Source organism: Oreochromis aureus, linkage group 2 (assembly GCF_013358895.1).
Source record: "Oreochromis aureus strain Israel breed Guangdong linkage group 2, ZZ_aureus, whole genome shotgun sequence".
Lineage (NCBI taxonomy): Eukaryota > Metazoa > Chordata > Actinopteri > Cichliformes > Cichlidae > Oreochromis > Oreochromis aureus.
Genome location: NC_052943.1, coordinates 13,621,467 through 13,636,746, shown reverse-complemented (window position 1 = coordinate 13,636,746; position 15,280 = coordinate 13,621,467). Strand labels below are relative to the sequence as shown.

The 15,280-nt window shown below is 38.2% G+C and overlaps 2 protein-coding genes across 4 annotated transcripts; both read right to left on the bottom strand.

Moving 5' to 3' along the window:
- Positions 1 to 1,268: 1,268 nt before the first annotated feature.
- Positions 1,269 to 6,335, bottom strand: clp1 (cleavage factor polyribonucleotide kinase subunit 1). Of its 2 annotated transcripts, none has more exons than XM_031756131.2 (6): positions 6,159 to 6,335; positions 4,988 to 5,310; positions 4,735 to 4,842; positions 4,523 to 4,642; positions 2,580 to 2,717; positions 1,269 to 2,464 (listed from the first exon to the last, which is right to left on the bottom strand). In XM_031756131.2, the coding sequence occupies exons 2-6, from the start codon at positions 5,258 to 5,260 to the stop codon at positions 1,778 to 1,780; spliced, it is 1,326 nt and encodes a 441-aa protein (XP_031611991.1). In that variant the 5' UTR covers positions 5,261 to 5,310; positions 6,159 to 6,335; the 3' UTR covers positions 1,269 to 1,777. The 2 variants fall into 2 exon arrangements, with proteins under 2 accessions (XP_031611991.1, XP_031612065.1); XM_031756205.2 differs by having other exon boundaries at positions 4,988 to 5,262.
- Positions 6,336 to 7,546: 1,211 nt separating this feature from the next.
- selenoh (selenoprotein H) lies at positions 7,547 to 13,198 on the bottom strand. 2 transcript variants are annotated; one of them, XM_039618667.1, is made up of 5 exons: positions 13,168 to 13,198; positions 12,710 to 12,818; positions 8,221 to 8,363; positions 8,024 to 8,140; positions 7,547 to 7,799 (listed from the first exon to the last, which is right to left on the bottom strand). In XM_039618667.1, the coding sequence occupies exons 1-4, from the start codon at positions 13,181 to 13,183 to the stop codon at positions 8,037 to 8,039; spliced, it is 372 nt and encodes a 123-aa protein (XP_039474601.1). In that variant the 5' UTR covers positions 13,184 to 13,198; the 3' UTR covers positions 7,547 to 7,799; positions 8,024 to 8,036. The 2 variants fall into 2 exon arrangements, with proteins under 2 accessions (XP_039474601.1, XP_031593733.1); XM_031737873.2 differs by lacking the exons at positions 12,710 to 12,818; positions 13,168 to 13,198 and adding exons at positions 8,656 to 8,782; positions 10,180 to 10,223.
- Between the last annotated feature and the right edge of the window lie 2,082 nt (positions 13,199 to 15,280).

The following is a 15,280-nucleotide window of genomic DNA, read 5'->3' as shown; positions in this document are numbered from 1 at the left end:
CAGGTGGGGCAACCAGCCAATCACAGACATGGAAGGCGTCGACTCTGGGAAAAGAAAAACACTGTGCGTGATGGGCCAGTATTTTTTTTGTTTTTTGTTTTTTTTTTTGTTACTAGAAGTAATTCTATATAGATTAACCCTAAAAAGATTATGTATTATGTTCTAGGAACATGTGAGTTCTTTCATACACTTTCTGAAAGACAATAAAGTACGATTTGTATGCAACAAAACAAACAAGCGCTGCGCTTGAAGCAGGAATATTACACTGTAATGCCATAAATGTGAATAATGCAAATAGTTAAAGGATAAGGAAAATTGATGGTGGAATGAAGAAGTACTGGTAAGTGTTCAAAGGAAGAGGTTAGCGAAAAGAAAGTGGGAGACAGATAGTAGACAGGAGTTCCTAGTGGCTAGTTGGTAAAGGAAAACGCTTATGACACTGGACACTAAGGAAGGAGAGATTAAGCTGGAAAGGATGTGCAGCAGTTTGGATGATTAAGAATAGAGATGGAAATATACTTATCAGTGAAAGAGTGTATTGAGATGATAGAAGGAGTTCGTTTAAGAGCTTTGCGGAAAGTTAGTGAATCATGGGTTGGTTGGGTTCATGGTCAGGGTGGGTTTACATCAGGGATCTGCTCTGAGACCCTTCTTGTTTGTAATGGTGATGGACAGTTTGACATATGAGGTAAGCCAGGAGTATCTGTGGACTATGATGTTTGCAGATAACATTGTGATCTACACTTATTTATTATATACTTAGAGATATTTACACATATTATGCATCACACAGTGTTGTTTTTGTGTATGCTTATAACTCATGTTCCTAATGTTGTCATACATAGAAACGTATTTGTGTTGTTACTCTAAAAAATTAAAAGAGCATCTGCGTCTCAAATGTACTCAGTGTGGTTTGGTAAGCTGGTAAGTGTTTACAGAACAAATATTAAATGACCTGCTAGTGTAGTGCTCCCAAACAATCCCTAGCATGCTGGTACTGTGTGTGTTTTAATGAAGCCTACAGGTTATTATTGTTTGCCTTTCTTTTGTCAAAACAGAAAACCTACTGAATAAAACATATTAAATTTCTTTAGGAAAGGTTATAAAACTGCAAAGTATTCTCAGGTTTGATTGCATTAGAATTAAGTTCATTAAGTGTGTTCCATCCTGAGTTCATTATATATTGGGTATGTAGGTAATTAAAGCATTGTTTGTTAGTAACACATACTAACAATGGCAGAGAGTGTAATTAAAAACAAACACACAACTTTTTACATTTAAAAATTTATTACTCGAGAAAAAAATCTTTATGAAACAGATTATGAAGAAAAGTATTTTTTCGTTGCTTTGATAAAACATCCTTTTCTACAGACAGTGTGGTCTAGAATTTACAGCTGCTTTCAATTTCTATTAGGGACGCACCAATTCCCAGCTGATGCTAAAATTGATAATTAACATAACAAATTGGCCAATGGTTGGTGTGGAGAGTAATGTTTTGTCTTATTTAATTCCATCTTCTGTGCCATTAAACCAAAAATCTTCAGTATAAAAAACTGCTTCTATCATCTTATTGTTGAGTAAGTAGAAATTAAATCATAAAATGTATGAAACAGGCTAAAAACTGGATTAACATCAACGAAAAAAAAAAAAATTGGTGCATTCTGAATTTCAACACTTAAATAGTTTTCTCTGTAAAGTACAAACAAGATATCCTTAAAATAAAAAGGTAACCCAGCAGGACGTCTTCCCTCCAAGTCCTCTCCTCTGAGGGCCTGCTTCATTTCATATCCATGAAGCGAATGTCCATGATGAGCAGAGTATGCCTGGGCAGGGGTCTAGGTGCTGGGGAGAGCACCTTCATCACCTGTGCCTGAGTATCTACATGAGTCACCACAATAAAGCCACACACTGGACTCTCCACTATGCCCTTTCTGGCACCTTCATCTCCATCCTCAGCGCTGCTCACGCTTAGGACATGGTATGTGAGGTCTCTTCCTGGAGTAACAGGCACCAGCTTTAGCTGTGTGTCATCCTGGGACATTCCCAGTGGCAGGCATGAGTCCGGGATGGATGGAGCGCCAATTTTGTAGATGCGAACGTCTGAGAAACGCACTTCGTAAGAAAAGGGGTAGAAAGTGACTCCACGGAAGCCGTAGAAATACTCGCGGATCTTCTCATCCCGAGTATCCCGCCGACACTCCTTGGAGCGTTCCACGACTCCCCCGGACTTGGGTAGGAGCACAACCCGCACAAAGTGAGGGAGGTCTCTTTTGAGTTCATTGTAGAGCCTTTCATGGTCCAACACCAGAACCACATCCACCTGAAAGGTTGACGCACAGTGGACCAGAGCCTGGTATCCAGAGCCCTTCACCCAGCCACAGGTGTTAATGATGCAGCCTCCTACGCTGGCCTTCCTGTTCACTTCACAGCGCTGGGAAAACACCTCAGCCAGGCACGATGTCAGCTGCATATTGTGACAAAAAGATTTAAATGCTCAACAGGTAAAGACAATGTATGACAAATTTAAAGTTTTGTCTTCAGACTATGTCAGGAAGGGTCTAGACTCTTTCTTTTTTTACCTTGTTGTAAAGTTTGATGTTGGTCCCTGGACTAGTAGAGCCAAAGTGGTACACCAAAGGAGCCTGGACTGAGAAACCCTCCTCCACATCCGCTGGACGCTCGATGCAGAGCGCTGACACTGTGCCGGGTACAGACACCTGAAGGAGCAGATTTTTTTTTTTACTACTCAAACTGATAACAACTGCATTTTTTTTAGATCATCTACAAAAAACAGATAACCCAAAGCAGATTAAAAACGAACAAAACAAACATTCTAAGGTACACGATACCATCTGTGGAAGCACTAATCATGCTGGATCATATGAAGAAAGCCATTTTGTCTGTGTCCTACATAAAACACATGTCCTGTTCAGTAGAGTGTAATCAAATGAATAAAATAGACACTTTATTAACAGACATACTGTAATTTACAAACTTTGACCAAACTGCTTCATAATCTATATTACCAACAAAGGCACGAACGCCTATTTCCTTATTGTTCCAATTAGTAACTAGTATTTTCATTAAAAAAAATACTTGGTATTTTAACAGTTTTTAAATTTACACTGTGTTGAAAAAGTATTTTCCCGCTGCCAGATTTCTTAATTTTGGGTGTATTTGTCACAATTACATGTTTCAGATTAAACAAATTTTAATATTAGACTAAGGTAACCTGAGTAAATTGAAAAAAACAAAAAAACAAAAAACAAACAAACAAACAAAAAAACACTTAAATGATGATTTCATTTATTAAGGGAAAAAAGCTATCTAAACTTACCTGTGTGAAAAAGTAATCTGCTCCCTTATTGAATCATGAACTGAATCACTAACTATGATTAACCACATTTTCTGGAAAGCTGAGCTCAATTTTACTAGCCCAGGTATGATTACTACAAGACCTGTTGAATCAAGAAATACAGATCCTGTATGACAACGTGAAGTGGGCTAAAAGCAATACATCATGCTATGATCTAAAAGAACAGTTGTGAAACAAACTCTGACTTCCATGGGAGAGTTCAAATGAGAAAACCACTGCTAACAAAAAAATAAAGCAAAGGCTCATCTCACATTTGGCAGAAAACAACTTAATAATCCCCAAGACCTGTGGACTAATGAGATAAAAAGTGGAACTATTTTGATCAGCAGTCAAACATGGTGGTGGTAGTATGATAGTCTAGGGTGCTGTAATTCATGGAACCTCTATGCTCTCTATGAGAAAATCCTGAAGGAGGGTGTCTATCAGTTCAAGTGCACTTAGCTTATGCAGCAGGATAATGATACAAAACATGCCACCATGTCCACCTCTGAATTAAAGATTTTGGTGTGGCTTACTTAAAGCCTGGACTTAAATCAAATTGAGATGCTTGGAAACCCTCCAGTGTGGATAAATTAAAACTATTCTGCAAAGAAAAGTCATCCACAATTCCTCCAAAGTGATGTGAAAGTTATTCGCAGTTATTACAAACCTAAGTATTTTCTAAGTATTTTCCTGGAAATGATGGCACAACCAGTCACTAGATTTAAGGAGCAAATATGTTTTTCACACAAGGCCAGGAAGGTTTGGATAGTTTTTCCCTTAAATAAATGAAGGGAGCAATTCAGTGCTCTCAATTCTGTGCAGAAATCTTTATGTTCTGACGTTTATTGCATTAACTTGAATTAACACCAGTGACAGTAAACAACTGAAAGACTAATGTTCTTTTTCTTTGTACAGATATTAAAACAGACACCAGGATTTTTTTCCAGAACTTGTGAATCTGATAAAACAGAAAAAGCCACATGGACAGACCAACAGGGGGATCATCACAGCTATAAAGCTAAATAAACAAAGTAGATGCTGTACATGCTTTAGCATTACTTTGGACAAAATCAAGACAAACTGAGTCTGCAGGCTGTAATATGCAATATTCTAAATACCAGCCAACTGTTTGATATTTATAATGATAATTCCACTTGATCTTACCCCGCTCTGTCCAACATCCAGTTCCACGAATGTTGGCCTCCTTCCAACCCTCACAGCATAGCTGAGAAGCATCCGACACACCGTTGACTTCCCAACATCTGTCGGTCCCACCACCATCACCTGAGGGTCGATTTATTATTTAGTATTAATCCAAGAAGTATTCATGGGATCTGACAAGTTCCTGAATGAAGTAGTTCCCCAGTCAAACGTACCCTCGGTCCTCTCTCATTGTCACGCTCTGCTTGTTTTCTCATCTGTTCAAGGGCTGCATGTGTGTTTAGGTAGAGCAGCATGGGCGTATCCTTGGACACATAAGCAACCTGCGATGGTGACAGCAAGACGATGGTTATTTGTGGCTTTGCCTTTTTTACCCAAAGTAAAACACACAATGATGTGACTAAACGTAACACAACAGACACATTTGAACTTTCCCAAATCTGCAAGGATTCCCATCCACATGCTTACCTCTGGCTTCCCATAAAGATTCACACTGCAGCCTTGCCAAGTGAAAACCGCAATCTTGGAGCCTGGTCCAAATGTATACTTTTTGTTTCGGTTTAGCTCGGAGCCAAACACCTCAGCCATTCCTGTGAGGAGCTCCAGTTCAACTTGTTCAGCTGCTTCCCCCGACTCCACCTCAAAGCGAAGTTCAGTCTCCTTTTCCAGGTCATACCTGGTGCTGGCCTTTCCAGCTGCTGGAGCATCTTCACTCGTCTTTTCCACCCCCTCTGTTGCCATGACTGTCAACAAGAAACTTCAGGTTGCAATAACTTGGCAGAAGTAGCATGCTGAAAAGAAAAAGTTACATGCATACCATACATAAAGTAGTAATACGACAAAACATTACACACAGCTTCTCTAATAAAGCAATGCTTAAAGGAAAGTGTGTTAACACAGATGTTTATTAAGTATTTACAAATTAAAGTCACAAGCTAACTACTGAAGTCCCATAACTTTTTAATAACACTAATTTTAACTCTAGCATTACCCTTCACATTATTTTAAATTTGGTGTTTGAACATTGTATGCATAAAGGATAAACTTGACCACACAGAGTAACAGATCCAATTGTTTAAATATTGTGCTCGGTGTTTTCCGGCAGGATTATTCAATGTCAGATCACGACATTTTTTGAACATTTTCTGCTTGACCATTTTCGATTTCCCTGAAAGTTTTATGGTCCAAAGTTGGTCCATATATTTTCACATATTAATTCTTTGAAAAGGGTTTTCTATATATGAGACTATAAGTTCACAGCAATAATATAATATAACAAAACTTTGGACCGTAAGATTTTTATGCAACTCGATGTAGTCCAGCAGAAGGCCCACGATAATTTGAAATGGGAGGACACTTCAGTGATTTTGTCCTAAAACCACGGCGGTGGGATTAATCTTGGCTACCTGATAAGCCAAATTGCAAAAACACACCTGATTACGGACAATGATAGGTTCAAATAAAGTTGAGAGGGAAACCAGTTAAATCAACAAACCAGCTAGCGGAGCCACCGGGGGTAATTCGACCTTTCTAAGACTAGCAAAGGTCGAATGACTGCTTACAAACCCGTTAGATAATTCTCGCAACGTCAAGCAAAAGTCTAAAACGTAATAATTTGTAATATATAAAAGTTACGCACCAATTTCAAGACTTGTTGTAGAAAGAAATCGGTCCCGTGCTCATGAGGAACCGTTGAAGTGTCTGGTCGCGTGATAATGACGTCACATCCTGGCAACTATTAAAACAAAATGTTCGTTTGCCAAAAACGGAAGACTTTGAATCCTTTTTGTGTGTCTGCTATCCTTGCTTATATTGATATAAAAAACAAAACAAAATTTCGCAAACACTTAGCAGACGATCACTTTTTGGGTGTCATTGTGTGACGTCCTCACAACGCGACGTGTTTATATTAGTTTTGCATGTGTGACACAAAATTCATTATAGCATCTACTTTGTGACAGGAATGTTTTTCTACAAGAACTTTACTATGAAATGGGAAAATTCTTTATTTTGTTTCTTTCGAAGGCAAAAAATGAGGATGTATACTTTATAATAAACCCGTTAGTTATCTTAGCTAAATTTTATTTCCACAAATGCAAATACAACCTAATTTTAAACAGTACTATAATGATAGTCTATCTTACATAAAATTGATTAGTGGTTCACTTAATAAAAAGGCTATAAAAACAATTATTATTTGTACTAATTAAAAATTATCTGAATGTATGTAACGTTTTACATTACACCCCTGGCATATGTTAATTATGTTTCAATTTGTATACACTCTCTGTATACTGTTGCTTAATAAAGTTCTATTAAAAAATGGGGGGTGGGGGGTTGGGATGGCTTGATTTCATTCACACGAGAGACGCTTGACAGATAATAGATTACACAGATTAACAAATCTTCTTTCATTTCGCCACAACGGATTGTGTCTCTATCTCACTCTATCCCCAGCATTCTCCATGGTCACGCAAATCCTCTGCATGTCTTCCTTCACTACCTTCTCTGTGGTCTTGCTCTTTCCTCCTGCTTGGAAATTCCAGATTGAACATACTTTATCCAATGTACCCATTTCACATGTTCAAACCATCTCAGCCTTTCCTCTTTAACTTTGTCTCCAATCTGCTCAACCTCAACTGTTCTTCTGATATACTCATTTCTAAAGTCCAACAAGTGATTTAAAACTGTTTAAATACCTGCAACCATTTTTAGCAAATATTTACAATCACGTTTTGGCAGATTACTTTTTTGCATAACACTAAGACCAGAGCCCTCAAATTACTAATTAAGGGCACTGCTTGGGTTAATGCAATTACACAACCTTCTGAAATATGCTACAAGGTACTTTGTCAGCTGTTTAAAACTATTAACCATTTCAATTAGTAAAATTTACTTTATTTGCCAAAAGTTCAACACACAAAATGCATCTCTAGTTTTCTTCTCCACACTTCCTGAATTTAAATAAGAAAAACTTTCCATAAAACAGATGAGTGTTTGGATAGACTTATAACAAAATACACACAATTACCAAAAAAGATTTTATTTCTCAAAAAACAAAACAGACATAAAACCACCACTGAACTTTTGTGAAACAACAGTAAACAGCAGTAATGTGTCAGAGAAATGCTTTGGCTCGGCTAAGCTCCACTAGGTGTCACCGTGCACCCAGAAGATGGCAGCAGTTAGAGCATGGCTCATCAGAGGAGGGACTGAGAACATCTCCTTGGTCACTTCTCGTCATTTTTGCTTCCACTGGCTGCATCTCCAGAATGCTGGGCTGCAAATAATATGGGAAACGTTTTGTTAAAAAGACACTTGTACGCAACTGTTGTTCACTGAATAGCTGCATTACAATTCATACTGAAGACATTTTGACTTGATTCTCTTTACAGGGCTACATAAGTTAGCAGTTTAATGTGAAGAAAAAGTAAAGTTGCATTTTCTTATTTTGTATCTGTTTGTTTTATGCATTCATTATTCAGTCAAACTGCTTTGCCAAACCTTCACTGGGTGTCTAAGCCTTCAGAGCCTCCTGCAGAGCAGAAACTACCACTTCAGGCTGTGGAAACTTCAGCTTACGAGGTGGGCCCTTCTTTATTCCAGTCCACAGAGATGTTTCTTTAGGAATCGGGAAGAAAGTGTCATTTGTATCATTATTTTACACTGAAGGATCCATATTGCTGAGTAAGCGTGTTTACCTTTGCCCCCGTCCTGCAGAGTGATCTCGAAGCTGTTCCTGCGAGGTTTCTCAGGGTTGAGGACCACAGTCAGTTCAGGGCGGGCAGCCAGGAGGGCGGATTTCACCTCCTCAGCATTACGCCCGTACACTCGTCAGCTTTTACTGCCAGAAGTGAGACATCAAGATTACACCTTGTTGCAGATTTAAATAGTTGAGTTACAAAGTGAACTGTGATGTTATCCATTTTGCTTCTGGTTTAATAATAATATAAACAGATTTCATGAGAACCATTGTTTTTTTTCCACCTAATCAATACATTCACCTCTGATACTTAAACACTTGGATTTTTATTTGTGATTAAGTATTTTAAAACAACGGCTATATTTACTCACTTTACATAAAAGCAATTAGCATTTTCTTCACCACTGATTATAATGTGATTAAAAAAAAATACCAGTGTTCAATGACAACCCTGAGGCCTTCCTGGCTGCTTTCATCGTCTCCTCTGCCCTTCTTTTCCTCCACTGAAGGTTTCTCCTCCTCTACCTGAACTTCTGCTTTGCGCTTCTTCCCACCACGACCTAAAAACACACATGCGTAGTTTTGTGTTTGGCTATTTCTTGAATTTGTGTCTCCATATCTCATTTATCCTCTGTCCTTTTGACCATGACCCAGAATTCAATCAGACCGCACAATACTGAATGGAAAATTTCTAAAAACATCAATAGGACAGAGAAGAGAGTAGCCTGCACAAGAAGCTACATTTCAGGACTCAAGGGTGTATCTGTAGTGGCAGCTTGTCAAAAAGTGAAATTCAAAATTCACAATCAAAAGGCCAGTGATGCACAATGTGCAAGTAAAGTATGTAGGCAAAAGAAGTCAATTTCCCAAAAGAAAAAATACATGCAGTTCATCGATTTACTTGATCCTTTGCAAGCAGCTGGCTCCTGTTGCTTCCCTTGCCATGGTTAAATAAAACCATAGGCCCTCCCTGGTGCATGCTGGTCCTATGCCCGCCCACCTACCTACTTATTTAGCCTGAGGTGTCTTTGGCCTTACTAGAGTCTTACAAAAGCCCAAAATAAAGCAATCATCCATCCACCATTCCATCCATCTTCTTCTGCTGCTTATTCAATTCAGGATTGCAGCTGGGCTGTGAGACTCCCAGCTCAAATAGGGCGACAGGGAGTTTACACTGTGGGCAGATCGCCAGTTTGTCACAGGACTCCAGACGAACTAAACAACACAACCATTAAACAACGAACCACTACATAGCTCCAACAGTAATCTTTTCAAAGGTTTAAACAGCTGGAAAATACAAACCTTGGTGGGAAAAGAGCTCCTTAAACAACTAGTTCTTTCTGTTTAGGTTACATGAGATGGTCACTGAATTGAAATAACGGAAGCCCTAAATACACAAAGATGCAATTACCACCGTTACATTTGAGGTCTTACAATACAGCAGTACAAAATAATTTCGGATGCAGCTGTGCTACATGTCATATTTAATGTATAACATAATAAAATGAAGTAAAGAGGTCTGTTTTATAAATGCCCAATGCTCCAACTCCTCCTGTCATGCCCTTGGTGGGAGGAGAGTGAGTAGAGGAGGACTCAGGCACGTGCAGGCTGAGAAGTTTCATAACCCAACAGATAGTAATAATAATGACCCATTTAATGCGTCGTTGCATAATAAACATGGTCAGAAAGGTCAGCGCGCCGACTCCTGCTAGATTTAACGAGTTCAGAAAGTGAATAATGTACATATCTTCGCAGTTACTACTTTGCTCCTGCATGTAGCCATTCAGCTAAATGACCTACAAAGACAGGCAGAAACAGTCATGGGAATGATAACCGCTGCATCAAAATGATACAACCCTCTTCCTCCTCAGTATATCAACCGGAGACAAACTCCGTTACAGCTTTTGTTGTAGAAAAAAATCACGGTATTGTTTACATTCCTATAACACACACCCACCTGCTTTGGACGCCATTGCTGTTACAAAACTTTGGCGCGCGCATGTCGACTGTACCAATATATCTGGGAAGGGGGTTTCAGTTTGGCTGGACGAAACCATTAATAGGAAGTTTTCCGAGCATGAATGAAAATGAGATCTACCGTTATTATTTCTAATGTCATAAATGTGTTAATATAACTACTGTAATTTAACTAAAACTGCATTTAAAGTGCAAATACAAACCTTTTGTTAAACACCTACAGCAATAAAGTGTTCTTTCATTATCTTTGTAAGTAGCTATATACATATATACATGAACAGGAACATGTTTTTTTTGTATGGTGACAACACACTTAAGCATATACAGTTAAAGCAGTGAATGAGTGTTACCTGATTTAAAGGGTTATGCGTGTTGCTGCCTGAGTAAATTAAACATGTTTTTGTGTTTATCTCTGTCCTGCTGATTTACATTTAGGAAAAGGTCAAAAGTGCAACACGGTGATGTGGTGGTTACCACTGTTGCTTTGCAGAATGAATGTCCAGTCTTTGATTCAAGCAGTCTTCAGCCTCTTCCCAAAGTCCAAAAACATGCATTGGGTTAAGTTAATTAGACTAACTGGCGATTCTAAATTGGCTGTAGGTGTAAATGTGAATATTAATGGTTGACTGTTTCTCCATTTTAGCCCTGCGATAGATTGGTGATCTCTAAAGGGTGTACCCTACCTCTTGACCAAGGACAACTGGGATGGGCTTCAGACTCCCTGTGACCCATAATAAAGAAAGTGGATGGATAGAAAAACCATCATTTATTGTTGTATCAAGTCATCCAGTTGAGCACAGAAAAAAATCATTCTTGGACAAAACAATAAGTCTTTGGCTAGGGTAAGTAATAAATCTAAAACGTAACTAAGAAAATCTCTAATTTACCAAAACAAATATAAAAGCATTATTAGCATCATTATGCTCCACCAGATGACCTCATGCGTCCAGAAGATGTCAGCAGTTGGCACTTGACTCATCAGAGAAGGGACTGAGAACATCTCCTTTGTCACTCCTCGTCATTTTGCTTCCACTGGTCACATCTCTCGAACGCTGGGCTAAAACGTAAACATTGGACAAAAATAATCAGTTCTTGCCAATAAACACAGACAAAGCACATTTTCATCAACAGCTCAGCATAGCCTGAAGTTTTCCACAAATAATATGTATGGATGTTTGCCTCAAAATAAAAGAATTATAAAAGAAGAAATATCTACAACGTGTTTCAATTGACAGCCAAATTAAATTAGGGGGAACGTACATCTCTTACTTAATCTGTAGTTGATGTTTTATGTGCGACAGCTTTGACAAACTTTGGCATCTGCTCAGCTTTCAGAGCCTCCTGTAGAGCAGCAACTACTACATCAGGCTGAGGAAACTTTAGCCTAGCAGGCGGACCCTTCTTTATTCCAGTCCACAGGCATGTTTCTTTAGGAATCAGAGAAAAGAGGAACAACGTCATTTAGATGATTGCAAGTAGGAAATATTTTTAACTTGAACATAACAAAACAATGCTGGCTATCCAAACCAAGTCCTGTGATAATACAGAGTGAGTGAAAAACCAAATCACATGCTTAACAATCACTGTACGGTGGATGTAGCTACTATAAACATTGATATTTGTGCAACATTAAAGGGGTGGGTTAATCTTGGATATTTCTTTTCATCTTCCTAACCTTTGTCTCCATCCATAAGAGTGATATCGAAGCTCTTCTTGCGGGGTTTCTCAGGGTTGAGGATCACATGCAGTGCAGGGCAGGCAGCCAGGAGGGCAGATTTCACCTCCTCAGCATTATCCCTATACACTCGTCAGCTTTTACTGCAGGAATCAACAGGTAAACTATAAGGTAGCCATCACTCCAGGGGAATGAGGTGCTTTTATTAGAAAAGTACATCTAAGAAAGTACTAAGCCCAACGACAACTTTGAATGCAAAAGAGAAAAAAACTTTCTTTTCTAATAGTAAAGAATTATACTTGATTTGATTTGATTTATGACTAAGTCATAAAATAATTGCATAACATAGCATACTGTTATAACATCTAAACAGACGATTTGCTGTTTAAGTACCACTTTGTAGATGAAATACTCAGTTGCATTTGTCAAAAGTTGTTAAAAGTTGTTAGAGTTGTTAAAAGTCATCTTTTTTTCAATTAAGCACCCACACACATCACGACCCTGATAAGCATAAGCAGAAGAGAATGGATGGATGGTTTTTATATTGTAAAATTGATTTATGTTAATTCCTTAAGATTATATTACCTAAAAAGATGAATCAGCTGCAGCTGATTGTTTTTAAACTGAAATTTCAGAAGCAAAAACTAAAAATGAATAAACTATCTAATAAGTAGTCGGTGGAGTCAGTGATCCTGCGTGAATTAAACCTTTCTTCCTTAATAAAAGCTTTAAAAATAAAGGTTTAAATTAATGTTAGATTCATTTATTTAACAACAGCAGTGGATGATCTGAGTATTTACTACACTGCTTATAATCATGTGATTAGTGTATTCACCAGTGTTCAATGACCACTCTTTTCCCTTCTTCCTCTCCTCGCTCCTTCTTCTTCTCTGCTGGTGTTTGCTGCTCCTCTGCCTCCGCTTTGCGCTTCCTCCCTCGACGACCTGAACGGCGCACGTGCTGTTACGTGATGGTTTCATAACGCAAAGCGGCTTGCATTGTGTTGGAGAATGTAATGTTGGATAAGGCAGGGGAGTGAGCGTAACCTGCTACATTATTAAATGCTCAGACATTTCATGTGAATACGTTAAAAAAAACAACGCAAAATGTAAACATTTGACCAACTTTCTCCTGCTGATTTTAACTCCGCAGATAAATTCCAATCCAAACCGGACAGCTGCTGTAGCTATAGACTGTATACCTATAACACACCGTGCAGTGTGTGTGTGTGTAACATCTGGAAACAAACTTATCTCAATGCTGCAGTGTAGCATTTAGGATTCACACACCTACCTGCTTTCGGCGCCATGGCTGTTACAAAACCTTTTAGCTGGAGGTGGGTGGATCGACCCAAATTTTGATCGTATCGATACCACTGCTGATATTGGCATCAGCTCGATACTAGTGCAACAGGATCGATACTTTGTTTTACCCTCTAAGATCAGTGTGTAGCCCACTAAATTGTGTTAAATACATTATTATTATTATGCAAACCTCAAATGTGCACTAAAATGTCTGAGCCTTTTTGTGTTGCCTGTCATTATGTTATTTTGTTTATCTCTACTCACTCTGTAATAGCTTCTCATATTGTAAATCAGCAGGTCCTCACTTTGCCACCATAAAGGAAGACAGACACACTTAAAGGTTCGAAAACACAACAACTCTGTGCTTTGAGTCATGTCTTGATTGTTCTCAGTGGTAGCAGTTTTAGTTGCCTTAGTGTTTTCCTCCATCTGCCTTACCTTTTTGTTGGCGCCTGTTTTCTCTCTGTCTTTTTGTCTTAATATTTTGCTTTTTGGTTGCCTCCTGTTTTACTTTGAAGGTTAGTTTTCTTTCATGTGTTGCGTCAGCTTGACTGTCACCATTATTTTATTTTGACTCCTGTTTGTTATTCCCATCAACCTTTAGTATAAAAATAGTTTCTTTGTCCTTCCCCAGTTATTTGTTCTTACTCCCTGTCAGAGGTGGAAAGTAATGAAAGACAAATACTTTGTTACTGTACTTAAGTAGAATTTTCAGGTATGTGTACTTTGCTCAAGTATTTATTTTTCTGACTTTTTTTTACTTTCACTCCCTCTTTTTTTTAAACAAATATCTGAACTTCCTACTGCTTACATTTTTCTTTTTAAATGCTTAAAAAAAGGTTCCTCTGTAGCATTTATACTTGGGAAAGAGTGCAAGTGTTAGGTTAGGTTTAAAGGTAAGAACTGCTCAGTGACACTTTATAAACTGCAAATTGAAAGCTTGCGTGTGATGTCATCATTTCAATCACAGACTGGATATTCCTACAAAACAAACAAAGATATACTAACTTTGTGTTATTCAAGTGTCACGTATAAAATCCTGAGTAGTTTGCATGGGATAAAGAGGTTAGCTTGTCGTACTGTGGTGAATTTATTGTAAAGAACTGCACTGAACTGCTGCACAGTATCTGTGGTGCCCATGGTCAGCGTCAGTTTACATCAACTGTAGTAGACTAATTAACAATTAAGATGATGCTGATGATCATTCACCCTAGTATAAAGACAATATAAATAGTATACTGTCAGTGTAGAAAATGGAAGTCAGCTGAGATAGCTGTGAAAAATCTTCTGACATCTGGTTGAATTCAGTTGTGTACATCCACAAAGAGCAGCTGGTCAGCTGAACACACTTTACACGAAGTAAATCTACTGAAGCTCATATTAAAAATTATTGTGAGTAGTTATTCTTTTCCCCCTGCTGACCCACTACACATATCTTAGGATTTTCTAACCTGCCGAATCTCACTGTAACGCCTGACTGTACTTAGTTTAGTGTTTAAGTGTGGAGGCACAGTTACCATAAATGTAGCAACGGAACATTTTTTAAAATGATCTATCTTTGCTTATGTCCCACAGAACAGATTCAAGCTGAGTACATTCATTAGAATTAGAATTATTATATTAATACTGCACAAGGTTCAGTTACCTTAGTACAAAAATGCTTGGTAGAATTGTCCTTCAAGCTATTTTTTACTTTCTTACTTTGAGTACATTTCAGAGCCTGTACTTTTGCCACCTCTGCTCCCTGTGTTTTCTCTCTGTGTCCCTCGTGTGCAGCTCTGTATTTTTGATGTTCTTTGGACTTCGTTCAAATAGTACATCATCTGAAGTTGGCTGGTGATTAGAGCATTGTTTATGTACAATGATCCGTATAATGTACAATGAGCGGCTCAGCAGGCCTAGTTGCTCGGTGGATAAGACAAAGAGGCTTAAGACATGTAACAGATTTGCTGTTTTTTTAATTAAATCAAAGCTTTTAAATTGTTTCATGCAATTAACATATTTAAATAAATAATCTATGGCTACAGATCTATGACTCAGCCTACTGAGCTGTCTGAGCCGTAGATAAAGCGCTGGGACCCAAGTTGACTGACTTTTTGGAC